General features: G+C 41.0%; 1 protein-coding gene across 1 annotated transcript; it reads left to right on the top strand.

Annotated features, from left to right (window-relative positions):
* Nucleotides 1–13,886: 13,886 nt before the first annotated feature.
* Nucleotides 13,887–14,693, top strand: LOC143628476 (uncharacterized). The gene has a single exon (XM_077098065.1). It carries the CDS (start codon nucleotides 13,887–13,889, stop codon nucleotides 14,691–14,693), a length of 807 nt encoding a protein of 268 aa, XP_076954180.1.
* Nucleotides 14,694–15,609: the final 916 nt, after the last annotated feature.

Here is a 15,609-nt window from a genome sequence, read left to right on the forward strand (position 1 = left end):
AACTCTCCTGTGCACCATTCAGGGTCCGGCTAGCATAGTAGATCGGATGGAAGTGTTTATCCTTCCGCTGTCCAAGAACTGCTCCGACTGTGAAGTCGCTCGCATCACACATCAACTCAAAAGGAAGCGACCAGTCGGGAGCAATCATGATCGGGGTGTTAACGAGTTTGTCTTTTAAAAGATCAACCGCCTCGATACACTGCTCAAAAAACACAAATGGGGCATCCTTCTCCAAGAGTTTGGTCATGGGTCTCGCAATCTTAGAAAAATCTTTAATGAACCGGCGATAGAACCCAGCATGACCCAGAAAAATCCGGATGGATCTCACGGAAGTGGGCGGGGGAAGATTAGAGACGGTATCGACCTTCGCTCAGTCGACCTCTATCCCCGCACTTGAAATACGATGCCCCAAAACGATGCCCTCGGGAACCATGAAGTGACACTTCTCCCAGTTAAGAACTAGGTAGTTGTCAACGCATCGAGCCAACATCCTCTCAAGGTTGGAGAGACACCGATCGAAAGAGCTCCCAAATACAGAAAATCGTCCATGAACACCTCCATGGAGTCCTCGATCATGTCATGAAATATAGCCACCATGCACCTCTGAAATGTGGCTGGAGCGTTACACAGTCCGAACGGTATACGTTGATAGGCAAACGTACCGTATGGGCAAGTAAACGTGGTTTTCTCCTGGTCATCGGGAGCAATAGGAATCTGAAAGTACCCGGAGAAACCATCTAAGAAGCAGTAGTACTGCTGACTGCCAAACGCTCCAACATCTGATCAATGAAAGGTAGAGGAAAGTGGTCTTTCCTCGTGGCATCATTCAATCTGCGGTAATCGATGCAGACTCTCCAACCGGTCACAATCCTACTGGGAATGAGCTCGTTCCTCTCATTGGTGACGACAGTCATGCCACCCTTTTTAGGAACCACTTGGATTGGACTAACCCACGAACTATCAGAAATGGGGAAAATGATCCTCGCATCAAGGAGTTTGATGATCTCCTTCTTCATGACCTCCTGCATCTTCGGATTAAGCCGCTGCTGCGGCTGAACGACAGTCCTATAATTATCCTCCATGAGGATTTTATGTGTGCAAAACGAAGGGTTGATACCCTTGATGTCGATAATCTTCCATGCAATGGCCTCCTTGTGCTCTCGAAGCACCCTCAACAGTCTCTCTCTCTCGACCTCCATCAAAGCAGATGCGACAATAACCGGCAACTTCCTCTCCTCGTCCAAAAACGCGTACTCCAGATGGGCGTAAATTCTTAAGCTCTAAGGAAGGAGGGAGGCTCTCGACAGAAGGTCGGTCCATCGGATCGTCACGTACGATCCCATTAGACACTTCAGAATCAGGGTGATGTGACTCGGCGTCATCTTCTGTTGACTGATCGGTCATAGCAACCATCTCAATCTCCGGAATGTCCCTATCGAGAATCTAAGTGTCGGAGGCGGATCCTCCACAGATCTCGCTGAAAAACTCCCCAACATGCTCCATGATGGTATCGATAAAGTACAGGGAGTCATCAGCAGACTTGGGGTGTTTCAGTGACTGTCGAATGTCAAAGGTGACGTTCTCATCCCCAACTCTCAAAATCAATTTACCCTCGCAGACGTCGATCAACGCCTGTGCAGTGGCAAGGAATGGTCAGCCTAAAATCAGTGGTACGCTATCATCGTCGTTCATGTCCAGAATGACAAAGTCCACTGGGAAGATGAACTTGTCAACATGAACTAGCATGCTCTCGACCACCCCTCGAGGGTTTTTCACAGAACGATTAGCAAGGTGGATACTCATCCTGGTGGGCCTCGGTTCGCCTAGACCCAGCTTGCGATACACGGAATACGGCATGAGATTAATACTGGCACCGAGATCAGCCAGCGCATGAATAAACGTATCATCACTCAAGATGCAGGGAATTGTGAAACTGCCTGGATCGGCTATCTTTTCTGGTAATTTCCTCTGTAAGACAGCAGAACAGCTAGCACTCAATGGGATGGATGCGACCTCAGCAAGCTTCTCCTTATTTGAAAGGATATCCTTGAGGAACTTCGTGTGTTTAGGCATCTGAGTCAGTGCCTCAAGGAATGGAATGTTAAGGTGAAGCTGCTTCAAAAGATCAAGAAATTTGGAATTCTGCTCCTCATCTCTATCTCTACGGAGTCTCCCGTGGTATGGTACTCTGGGCTTGTAGACTCTCGGCGGCTCGCTTGGTAGCTGCTGTCTCTCGGCCTGTGCTGAATTCCCTAGGCTGCTCCTCTGATGCACCTGGCCCGGTGGAGACTCCATCTGAATCTCCTCATCCACCTGCTCCTCTAGAACTACTGCAGGCTCCTCGATGAATCCTCTCTGCCGAATCCCGGGCTCCTCTCGTGCCCCTGCACCGCTCCTCGTTGTCACATCTTTAGTGAATCCCTTCGGGTTCTGCTCGGTGTTACTCGGTAGTGAACCCTACGGCCTCTCGTTCAATCGGCTGGCTATCTCCCCCATCTGCCGCTTGAGACTCTGAATCGACGCTCCTTGATTCCTCATGAACTGCTCGTGCTCTCGAAGCTTCTCCTGCGTCTCCTTGTGTCGTGAATCCTCACGCGTCATAAGCTGCGACAACATCTGCGTCTGTTGCGCCATCATCTCCTCCAAAGTGGGCTTCTTCTCCCCACTACTCTCTCCCTCGCCGGCATCCTCAAAAAGGCTCTGGCGTTGCTGAAAACCAGGCTGATTGCCGCTCCTCCAGTTGGAGTTCTAATTGCCTCTCCATCCCGAATTATAAGAATTGAAAGAATATGGATTTCGGTTTGGATTTCCTATGAAGTCTATGGCCTCCTCCTGCGAATTGACTGGGCACTGAACGATATCATGCCCCCCTCTGCAGATCTCACACAACTTGCTCTTCGTCTGCATATCCTTCACCATCTTCGCCAACGCCTCGACCTGTGCTATCAATGCGGTGGTCGTGTCCACCGAATGTATGCCTCGTGAGATGGAATCGACGGTCTTACCTCCTCTAGCGGGTGGCCTCTGGTATCCACTCATAGCTAGCCCATTGAATAAAGCGATACAATCATCAGAGTCCTTAGTTGTTAACAGATTTCCTCCCGCCGCCGTGTCGAGCATACTCTGCATCGCGTACGTCACTCCATTATAAAATTTCTCGACGACCGCCCAATCTTGCAAGCCGTGGTTCGGGCACAACGCTAATAGATTCTTGAATCGCTCCCAGGTCTCGTAAAAACTCTCGGTGTCCTCCATCTGAAAAGAATGTATCTGGTTACGCAAACGAGCGGCCTTAGCCGGAGGATCGTATTTTTCAAGAAATTGGGTCTGCATGGCAGCCCAAGTAGTTATAGAGCCCTGTGGGAGGGACTCGAGCCACAGACTCGCTTGATCAGCGAGCGAAAACGGAAAGACGCGGAGCTTAATGGCGTCTTCGGAAACGCCCGCAAGACGGAAAGTGTCGCAGTTACGCACGATGCGGGTGAGATGAGAGTGCGGGTTCTCGTGAAGAAACCCGTGAAACTGAGCAGAATGAGCAATGGTATTTAGAATGTTCGATGGGATCTGCCAGTTCGTAGCAACTCCAATGGCGGGTGTTGCGTGCTGGATCTCGCGCCAGCATTGGCCGGTCGGGCCCGGTCCGCAACTGTCATCCTCGGTGGAATGTCGCCCATGATCCTATCCCTATCGTCGGGGTTAACGGATGAAGAAGTGGACGAGGGTGAAACGGGACGATGTCTCTCACGAAACTGTCTCTTTGGCTCGGGGAATGCTTCAGTGTCGGGTGGTCCACGAGATCGAGTCTGTCGCATAAAAACTATAATGAGAAATAAGATTATCTAAACTATTCTAACAAATAAATCACATAAAAAAAAATAATTACAAGTAGCACAAAAGATAAGTCCTAACTCGGATTGCTCTCAAAACGCCTAAAACCGTGTCCCCGGCAACGGCGCCAAAAACTTGCTGTGTGTCTAATAACCCTATAATAATGACCCTCACAACTAAGCTTTAATATTAAAACGAAAATCTTAAAACCACACACAACTGGCAAGTGTACCGATCGCAAGTAGTATAGACCTAGGAAGTCCGAGTATCGAACACGTGGACACGTAAGACGCTAATGATTACTGACCCTAGACAAGACCTACCTTAGAATAATATTATATTGATTTTTGGTTACTTTTAACTTAACTGAACTAACTGGACTAACTAACAAAACTTACTAAAAATAGAAAACTTAACGAAAAACTAACTGTGTTAACTTAGGATGGAGAAAAACGTCTACCTAGGTATTAATCAAATTATAGGCCTAACAAGCTAATGGATTGAATGACTTCAAGACACCGGTCCCTAAAGATGACACGACTAAGGATCGCTCGGGCTCACTGGATCACCTCTCGGTCTCACTCAACAAGCCTAAACTACTCAAAATCGCCTAAAATGACCAAACCGGGAAACAATTGCTAACGTGTTCTAATGAAGGATCACCTCTCGGTCTCACCAACACTCGACCCTAATGGCAATGAATACTACACAACCAAGGATAGAGGAAAAATTCAACTTAAACCAAAATAGATCAACTAGTCGCTCAAAACACCTAAACCTGACAAGAAACGAACTCGCTCTCGCGCAATCCTTAATCTAGCATGTAAAGGCAATGAGACAACCCTAACTTCTTATCACCTATCGGTCTCTAGGAAGGTTCCTAACCGCTGTACTTTAACCAAATAATCATGCAACAAAACCCTATGGTTGTTCCTACCGCAAACAAACCCTAAACACCAAGTCTAGAATCAAACAAAGCACCGATCAATCATTACAAAACTAATCAATCAACACACGGGGTTTATGCAATGAATCACCAAAATTTCCAGCCCTTAAAAACAACCTATTTCATGTCAAAATCAAACTTTACAATAACAATTCAAGTCTATCAATCAAACAATCCATAAAACCTATCAAAACCTAACAATAATCATCATTCCTAGGTAGAACTAACAAGATTAGCCTAACATATTATTTGGACAGCAGCATATACTCAATAAAAACACCATAAAACTCATACCAATCATCTCAAAAATCATTCAACAATCAATCCTACTCATAAACACTTCAATCTTTCAATCAATCGCAAAACTAGTAATCAATTGAACAAGTATAAAAAGATGATGAACAATGTTATGAAAAGAAAGGATATGGATGAATTCCGGGCTGTTCTTGGCTTCTACAACTGATGAGAAACGTCCCCGAGGCTTGGTTCTTGTGTCTTCTTCCTTCTCTAGCCATCACACGATCAAACTCTAAGCCGAAAAAACTTTTTCTTCCTTCCTCCTTTTCTGCCTGCTGCTATCACTAGGTAGCTGCCCACTCTAGGTTTTTTTTCTTTTTTATGTTATGTTATAATATGAGGCTTGGGCTTTTCCATGATGTAACGGACCGGGCCTCGAGTTTTTACTTGAAAACGTATGCGTAAAAGGCTCGTAAACTACTCCAAAAGCTCGGTTTCTCTCTTCCTTTCACCCAAAACCTACAATATGAATAAAATTATGTAAAACCTATCTAAAACGAGTTAAAACATATAAAATATAATACAATACGTAGATAAAACGTGCGGAAAATACGAGTGTTTTACAACACATCAATCACGGTATGTGGTGGGTTCATCCGAATCTACCACATCGCATCCATCCATGAAAAATCCATATCTTTCGGGTGGATGACTAATCCTACCAGATTTGCAAACGTTTTGTGTGTCTTGATCAACCATTTGATCATTTTCAACAACCTCTTGTTGATTGCTAGTATCAACCAAACGTGTATTGGCTTGTGGTTCTCGATCCTCCTCGAGTTCCACCGTTCTATTAGTACCTTCCATAAGGAACTTACTTTCCATGAACTCGGCCTTTTCAGCAACAAATACCTTTTGCTTGGTTGGGTTGTAGAAATAATATCCCATGGAATCCGTGGGATATCCTACAAAGATACACTTAGTGGATCTATTTTCAAGTTTGTTTTGGGTGTTATTCTTGACATAAGCCTCACAACCCCATACCTTTAAATATAACAATGATGGAACCCTTCCATTCCATATTACAAAAGGTGTTTTGTCCACTTTCTTGGTTAGGGCCATATTTAAAATACGGGCCGCGGAGAGCAAAGCGAAACCCCAAAATGATAGAGGTAATGTGCTTCTAGACATCATAGATCGAACCATATCCAATAGAGTTCGATTCCTCCTTTCGGACACACCATTATGTTGTGGTGTTCCGGGTGGAGTAAGTTGTGAGATGATTCCACAACTTCTAATATGATCTCGGAAAGCATCACTTAGGTATTCACATCCTCTATCTGAACGAAGTACTTTGATGGTTTTATCGAGTTGATTTTGTACTTCATTTTGAAAGACTTTGAACATTTCAAAGGCTTCATCTTTGTGTCTTAACAAGTACACATACCCATAACGACTATAATCATCGATAAAAGTAATGAAGTATCTTTCACCATTCCTTGTCATTGCCTTAAAGGAACCACATACATCCAAATGTATGATACCTAATAAGTCTTTTGCCCCTTCATTTGTTCCACTAAAGGGGTTCTCGATCATCTTTCCAAGTAAACAAGACTCGCATTTATCAAATGAATCATCACTTGATTCCAAAAGACCATTCTTTTGAAGTGTATGTATGCGATCTTTGTTTATATGACCAAGGCGACAATGCCAAAGATAAGTATTACTCAAATCCATTTTTAGTTTCTTGGTGCTTGATTGGTTCAACGTGTTATCAAAGTATGTGTTATCATGAACTAATTCATAAATGCCATTAGACGGCATTGCTTTAAAATAAAAGACATCATTCATGAAAACACAAATACCATTGTTCACAAATTTAAAATCAAACCCATATTGTCTTAACAAAGAAACGGAGATAATGTTCCTAGTCAAACTAGGAGCATAGAAATGTCTTTTAAAATAACTTCCAAACCATTTGGAAGCTTCAATGTGTAGTCTCCTCAGGCTTCAACAACAACCTTTGCTCTGTTGCCCATGAAGAGACTAATATCTCCTTTCTTGAATCCTTCATTTCCCTTAAGCCCTTGCAATAAATTGCAAATATGAGTTCCACATCCGGTATCCAATACCCATCTGTTAGAGGAAATAAGATTAAGATCAATATGAATCATGAAAGTTGTACCCGAGGTTTGCCCCGCATCCCTCTTAGCTTTCAACTCTTTGAGATGGGTTGGACAATTGCTCATAGATCCTCCAAGCTAACCTTTAGCTTCTTTGGTTTAGGTGGTTTCACTTTTCCTTTCCCTTGAACTTTCCCTTGACATGTCTCTTACCTTTGGCAACCTTTGCCTTGTGTTCCGGGTGACGCCTCTTCCTATTGCCTCCCTCATTGATCGTGAGAACGGGCAAAACCTTTTTACCCATTCCCGTCTTGGCCGTTTTAAGCATTGCATAAATCTCACCAATGCTCTTGTCCCATCCATTCATGTTATAATTCATAAAAAATGTCTCAAACCTCTTTGTTAGCCCATTTAGGATCAAATCCGTGGCTAACTCTTTTGAGACGGGTCAATTAAGGCGCTCGTGACGATCAATGTGGCTTTTCATCTTAAGTACATAAGATGAGACCGATTGGGTTTCTTCCATACGACATGCATGAAGCGCTCAAACCGTTTAGAAGCGTTTCACCCTAGCTTGTGTAAGGAACATTTCCTTAAGTTGGGTGATCATGTCGTACGCCCCATGAAGTTCAAAGTCCTTTTGAATCTCGGGAATCATAGTTCCCAACATGAGGTAAGAAACTTGCATCGAATCCTCATTGTGCTTAACCCAATTGTTATGGTCTTCGGCATCGTCAATGCTAGGTTCATCGGGAATAGGATCCTCTAATACGTAGTATTTCTTTTCTTGCTTGAGAACGATTCTCAAGTTTTGATACCAATCCATAAAGTTGGTATAGTTTAGACTATCCTTATCGAGAATAGATCTTAGTGATAGGTTATTAACGGGTGGAATAATGACGTTAGGTGGATTGTTTATTGCGGCCATCTACAAATATAACAAAGCTCAATTTTAGTATTTTCGATATCAATTATTTTAATCGTTAATACTCTTTTATGTCTCCAAGACAATTAATGATTAAAATCTAGAAAACAACGTTACATTCAAATAGTAGTTAGGTGACCATTATCCCACTATTAAATTAACAAGGTAGTCAACGTTTGACGATTGCAACCCTTTGCAACTTCTAGTTTTATGGGATCGGTTAAACATCTTATGTTTAGTCGACATGTTTAATCCCATCAACACCATTGTACGCCATGCTTCGGTGACCCTATTAACATGGTTTCCAATTTAAGTCGTCCTACTTACACACACGTGTGAGTTTACACATACAAGTGGTTAGGTGACCTTTATCCCACAAATATGGCAAACTCACCTCAAACTCACAAGTTTCCTCTAATGCGGTTAGGTGACCTTTATCCCACACCGAGTTCCCAAGTGATTCAAGTGTCGTATAAAAGGATGGTGTTCAACTTATTTTATAAAAGGGATTTTAGTTTTCAAAATACTAGATTGGAAAACTTTTTATGTACCTTTCATTTGCATGCATTCAAATGTATGGTACTAAGTTGAAAAACACATTTTTCAAAGTTCCTATTAATAAAACCCATTTTATTATGAAATCATTAGCCTTTAATAAAACCAATTTTTATTACCTAACGATTTCTAAGGAACCAATTTTATGCTAGTTGTTGATTTAAGTAGTTAACAATCCAAATTGTAACAACATACAAACAAATGTAAATCAACCATGCAAGCATAAAACATACACAACCACAAGTTCATAACCATAGCCTCCTAATGTTGCCCACACTTGTTGACCGAAGACAAGTGTGTCAAAAGGTCTCTCCTAAGAGACTCAAAAGGACATGAGCTTGTGTCGGTGAACTCCCATTTGATCCCGCATCCAAATGCTCCAAGTGTTCACCCCCGTGTTGTGGTCTCCTTCATTTTATTTGGGCCTCCTTCCTTGCATCTTCTTTTACAAAATATATCCTAATACATTTTTCTCTATTAAAAGAAATGCATCTAATATACTTATTATTACAAACCATTTGAAAGAATAAATAGATTACAAACGCAAATAAATATTACAACCATACTGAATGAACAAACAACCATTTGAATAAACAAACAATCAACACAAACATTCAACCAAATACAAGGCCATGGCTAGGTTGTGAACATCTATTACATATCCAAATATGCAATAACACAAGACCCAAAAATGGTTCCCCTTTCCCTAAAACTTTCGGCCCAAACATGACAAAACCGAAAGTTTCGGGTTTTGTCCAAACGACACAAATAATCATCCAAATGACTTAGTTTTTCAAGATTACCACCACATGCATGTAAATTATACCTTGAAAAACCATGGGGTAACCAAAACCCCCAAAATTTTCGGCCATATGGTAAAACCCCACCATAGATCCAAAAAGTTTTGGGTCTAATGAAGCATGCATCTGTATAAGCGGCTCTTAATGCCATTGTTAGGTTTTAACAAGATTATCAAAATGATAAAATCCCAATTTTACCAAAAACGTAGTGGAAATTAGTTTTAAATCTTGTTAATTTGATATGTATAAAACCAGTTTTACACATGCAAAACCCAAGCCTGGATCCAAATACGAAATACATACTATCAAACACATGCATGTCACTAAAAGTACATGCATGTTAAAGCTACCTTTCAAGAGTATCAAATCCGGGTGAAGGAGAGGATAGATGGAAGGCAAGAGTTTCAAAGGGAAGGTCCTCAAGCTTGCATACCCCAAGCCTCTGACAATACACCTTGATTAAGCTAGGATTTTACACTTGAAAGCACTTCCTTCTTGCTCCTTCCTTTGGCCGAAATCACCAAGAGAGAAAGAAGAGTTGAGAGGATATTTCCTCTATTGCTTGTTGATTACTTGTGGTTGTGTCACACACAAAAATGAGAGAGTGAGAGTTTATTTTTTCATTCAAATGCACCTCCTTTTTCACCAATAGAAAACTTTGCATGTCTCCACTATCTTGAATTAATAATAAAATAATAACTAGGTGAAAGAGAGGGGGGGCGGCCCCCTTCCTTTCTTGTTATAATTATTATCAATTTTTTTTATAACTATCCAATAACACATATAGTTATTTAACCAACTTAAATAACACAATATGGAGAACATGGTAGGTAACATTATTCACATATTGTTATTTAACCAACTTAAATAACACTATGGAATGCTCTCTCTCTCTCAAAGTCTAAATCATCCATATGATTTATTTATTTCACAAGTACATAGTATTTAGAAACCACTTTCTAAATAACTCAAGTGTTAATAATCATTTGTTATGATCATATCATATACAAACAAATATTATTGGTGTTTGTCTAGCTTGTTATTGGGTATGACCCGACTTGGATCATGACATACTAGCCACATCAATAAAAAAATGTGTCTTGGGCATAACGAGTCCAACACTTATTGCATCCATGCTTGTCCCCATGTGCTCGATCATCATGTGCTCGTAACACTTGGTTAAAACTTGTATGATCAAGCTGTTTGCTCGATTGGCAATCCATGCTCGATAGAAGAACACTCTTGCTCGTTGAAGTGTAGCTTGCTCGAAGCCTTAACACTTAGAAGAATTAACCGTTTAAGGTTCTGAAGACCTTGCTCGAAGTAGTAAAACCATGCTTGATCGTCTAGGCTTACTCGAAGTCCATACTTAGCCGTTTTCTGAGGAGGTTGAGAAGATTCCAATCTTCCTTATCATAAATCCGACCCAACAATCTCCCCCTAGATTGGAACAAGCTCAGATGCACCAAAACATACCTGCATAGAGTTACACATGTATCAGACATTAAAGATATATCATAAAAAGAACATGTTATTTCATTACATAAGTAGGAATTCTGCCTCTTGGGCATTACAAATTAAAGTTTTTACATCAAGTACAACTCAAATAGAAATTACAAGATAAACAGAAAGAAAAATTAATCATCATTTATCCCTTTTCTGCTATCTTCTCCTCCTGCTTTCAGTATCAGTTCTTTCTTTCATTCTCTTCACGAAGGCAGCCTTTTGTTTAATCATATCTAGCTCTACGACATCAGAGGAGTCATATAGAAATTTAGCATCAATCAAGTCTTGAAGGTCCTGTGGATGCATAAATTTGAGATCTTCATCATGTCTTATCACTGCAATGGGTATGCCAGACTCATTTCTAAATGAAATTGAATCATTGTGCCAATTGTAGGTTATGTACGTGATTCTCCCAAATTGTTGCACCAATGAGTTTGGCTCCTGCATTACTTCTCTCATAGCTAACCACTCTTTTAACGTCTACCTTTTACCAAGTGAGCTGCTTGCTTGAGACTTTCTTTTCTTTACCTCAAAGAGGGAGAGTTCAGAGATATGCACTTCATTTATCCTTTTGTTTCTTTTCTCCCTCTCTGTCTGGCTTCTTATCTCTCTCCTCTTCTGTTGCAAGAATAGGAATCCCCTTTCTGCTTGTTCTTTTATAAATTTTGAGAGATCATTTCTTTGTTGACCAGATGGCTGACTTCTGATTTGATTGTCATACAATGTCAATTCAACCATCTTGGTCAATTGTTCTTTTGTAAAGTTTCTAAAGTCATCTCTAAAGATGATGAGATGTTCTTCTTTATCTTCAGTAATAACCCTCAAGGTCTTGGATCATTTATCGAAGAAGAGATGTGTGGGTAGATTTAAATTTCTTGGTGGCACGGGCCTCACACTCTCAGACCTTGGGGTTCGGCTCGAGCTCCCTTGCTGAGTTGTCTTTAATTTGTCGAGCCCTTCCTCTACATACCACCTTCTAATTGTTTCATCTGTCTGCACTACTAACCACATTTTTGCTCCCTTTTTGTGAAGGGCACTCATCATTTCAGCTCGAACCACCTCTTCAGCTCTCAGTCTATCTTCCTGCAGTTTTCTCTGGGTTTCCAAATACAGTCTCTACTCTCTATTATATATTTCAATTAATTGTTCGTGAGACATGTTTTGAAACTGTTCTTCTGTCATTCTCTTCCCCATGACGATCCTTTCAATGTTTCTATCCTCTGACGATCTTCAAACAACCTCTTCACCTCTTCTTCTTTCTTCTTAGCTTCTTCTCTTTCTCTTGCCAATCTCAACCTTAGCTCTTGTTCTCTTTCATATTCTTCCTGACTTTTCTTATCTTTGTAGGAGTCTTTCACAAGTTGAATTTTTCTTTTTAGTTCTTCAGAAAAAAGCTTTATCAAGGACTCATAGCTGTTGACATATAGTTGAAGAAATTTTATGTCATTATGTTTTGCCTTCAATGACTCATATTCTGTTTCTTCACTGGCTTTCTTTTCAATTCTCTTTTTGCTACTGTCTGACTCTTTTAACACTTTTTCTCCCTCTACCTTCTTCTTTGATACCTTTTTCACATAATCTGAGACGTCGTCCTCAAGAACACTCCTGTATAGTCTGTCTATTGTGTCAAAAGATTGTAAGTTTAGGAATGCAAGCTTGTGACAGCTTTGATCAAAGTTTCTCTTTTAGACTTCCTCATCCTCCACCCTTCAGCTTCTTTTGCCATTTCTTCTTTTGTTAGTCTTTGAAGGTACTTAATGTCATAGTCCAAACTAATCAGATAGTCTGTGTCTTCATTCTCTATTTCAACATCCTTTGACCCCTCCTCATCTTCTCTCTCATCTTCTAAGTCAATTGTTTCTTCAAGTTTGTGGAGAGCCTCAATCATTGGTTCTTTATTTTTTTCAGATTGAGCCTTCCTCCTTTCTTCCAGTTTGTCTAATCTTCTTTTGTACTGTTGGGCAATGACTTGTGGTTTATGCTTGTATTTTGGGTTTAGTTTGGGCTGTATTATGTAAACCGATATCTGTTGATCTCGGTGGGCTTTTGTTGTTTTGGGCCTAGGTTGGTATAACTATATATACGATGTATATAGTTTAGGTCAAGGTTGTTCGTCCATTATTATTAAATAGTGTAAGTTAAGGGCTTAAGCACCCGGTGTATAATATACTTGTGTTTTGAAGCTTCTTTGTGTGTTTTGCTTGTGTTCTTTATTGCCTCATAGAATCAGCTTGGTGATTAGTTTCCGCCTAATCATCGAGTATATTGATATCACATTGAAAGATCCGTTCACAGGACTTACAATTGGTATCAAAGCCTATAGACCTATTCTAGGCTCGGTCGTTGGTGATATCAAGGATTCTGTTTTTGATCTAAGAAAGTTTCTCGTGTTGAAGGTTTCTGGATCTCGAAGAAAGGTGTTCTTCGTGTTCTTCGGGTGAGGAAGACTGAATTCAGAATAGATTTTGGTATATCTTGCGTTTAATTTGAATCCCATCTTTCTCGAGATTTAGTTAAATATTCAAGAATTACCATATGTTTGTCTATTCTTAGTTCTCGGGTTGAATTTGAAGTTTTCGGGAAGATTTCAAAGTTCACGATCTGCAGTCAAGGTTTTCAGGGACATTCTCAAGTTCTCTGGCTAAATTCATTGTTCTCGGGTTCAATTCGTCGTTCTCGGGAAAGTTTCGACAGTTCTCGGTGTTTTTTTTTTTTTCGGGAAGTCTTTCTGTGTTCTCTGGTGGATTTCAGCATTCTCGGGAAGTATTCTGTGTTCTCGGGCAAGTTACAGAATTCTAGGCTTGTTTTGCTTGTTTTTGGTCAATTTTCAAGGTTCTCGGGATAGCCCTCTTGCTTTCCGGTTCTCTGGTTGACTCAGCAGTTCTTGGGTCAAGTATCTGGTTCTCGGGTCAGTCTTTGGGTTCTCTGTTTGATGACTTTGGGTTTGTTTTTGGTGTTTTATCATCATGGATCAATCCATCAACGCATCCATCATCTCAGCACTTCACCAAGAGCTAGACTCCATTATGGGTACCGCTACACGTGTGCCTCATCTACTGAAGCATGAAGACTTCTATGAATGGAAGTTCAGATTTGAAAAGTATGTCAGGATGAAAGACGCTAAGATGTGGAGGAGCATAGTTAGAGGTCCTCAACCGATCACATATGAGACAGCTGAAGGAGAGATCGCGGTCAAGCCTATCGAAATGTATGTTGATGCTGACTATGACAAGGTAGAAGAAGATGAGAAGGCACTTGCCACTCTTACAATGGCCCTGTCACCTAAGATTGCTCAAGGTTTCCGCGAGTTGCAATTAGCAAAGGCCCTATGGGAGGCATTGATAGAGGTCTATGAGGGAAATGAAGACATGAAGCGCAGTCGTCAGGACTTGCTGCGCAAAAAGTTCAATATGTTTAATCATGTTTTGGGTGAGTCCTTGGAAAGTCAGCTACAAAGATTCGTCACACTTGTTACTGAGATGAGATCAGCCAACATACACTTAACTCTCATTGAAACCAACAACAATGTGATCAACTCTCTGCCACAAGGATGGGATATGAACGTTGCTGTTATCAAGAAGACAAAGGATCTTTCTAGACTAACCCTATCTGAGGTGATCGCTATCATTAAGTCATGTGATATGGATGACAAGCAGCGAGCAATCAACCATGCAAATTCGTATACTGCTGCTGGATACGCCGCGTCATCAAACAATGCACTGATATCACAGGATAACTTCTCAATGTTCAAGTCCTCTCAGGGTGTGTACTAGCAGCCGCAGCAGCCAAATGGAAGTTTTCCATGTTCAGATCAACTCAAGGCCAATTCACTCCACCCACATCTCAGCCACAGCCGCCTGCTTCTATATTCTTCCCACAGCCATCTCCACAGTCTCAACCCCCAACCCAGTGTTGCTTCTTCCAGCAAGTCTCCTGCCCAAGGACCTGCCATCTCAAAAGAAACTCAAGAGAATATTGCTCTCATGGCAGGCTTCATGAATTGCTATAATGCTTTTCTTGCTGGAGACCTTGTTCAACCAGTTAGTTCTACTGAACTGGATCAGATTCATCCTAATGACATGGAAGAGATGGACATCTCCTGGAAAATTGCCATGGTTGTATTCAGAGCAAAGAAGTTCACCAAAAGGACTGGCAAGAACAATTGGAACTTACATGCGAACAAAAAGGTGGGTTTCAACAAGGAAAACCTCAGGTGCTACAACTGTCATGAACCAGGACACTTTGCTAGAGAATGCACAAAACCAGCAAAGGAGGGAAATACTGAAAGGGCTCTGGTTCCTGTGAAGGATGCAAGGGGAGATAATGTTGTTGATGGAAGAAACGAGCAAGGGTTAGTTGCATAACAGTTTGATTAGACTGATCAGATGGAGGCACTCAATGTTCAGGGTCAGATTGCAAACCTCACTCAAGTTGATGATGTTGAAGATTAGGTGAAGAGTCTCCAGTTTGCTTTCATGGCTTCCAATTTTGCTGGTTCATCTGATGTAAACTCAAATTTATGTTCTCAATCATGCATTAGAAAGGTAGAGCTATTTCATGTGCATAATAGTAATCTTGTTAGGGAAATGGAAAATATAACACACGAAAACTATACACTTAAGAAACTTAAGAAGGGTCTTACAGAAAAACTAGAAGCATCAAACAAAGATTTTTTAAAACTACAAAGTG

Source organism: Bidens hawaiensis, unplaced genomic scaffold (genome assembly GCF_021521415.1).
Source record: "Bidens hawaiensis isolate Kalapana, Puna unplaced genomic scaffold, B.hawaiensis_p1.1 tig00005003_1, whole genome shotgun sequence".
NCBI classification, from domain to species: Eukaryota; Viridiplantae; Streptophyta; class Magnoliopsida; order Asterales; family Asteraceae; genus Bidens; species Bidens hawaiensis.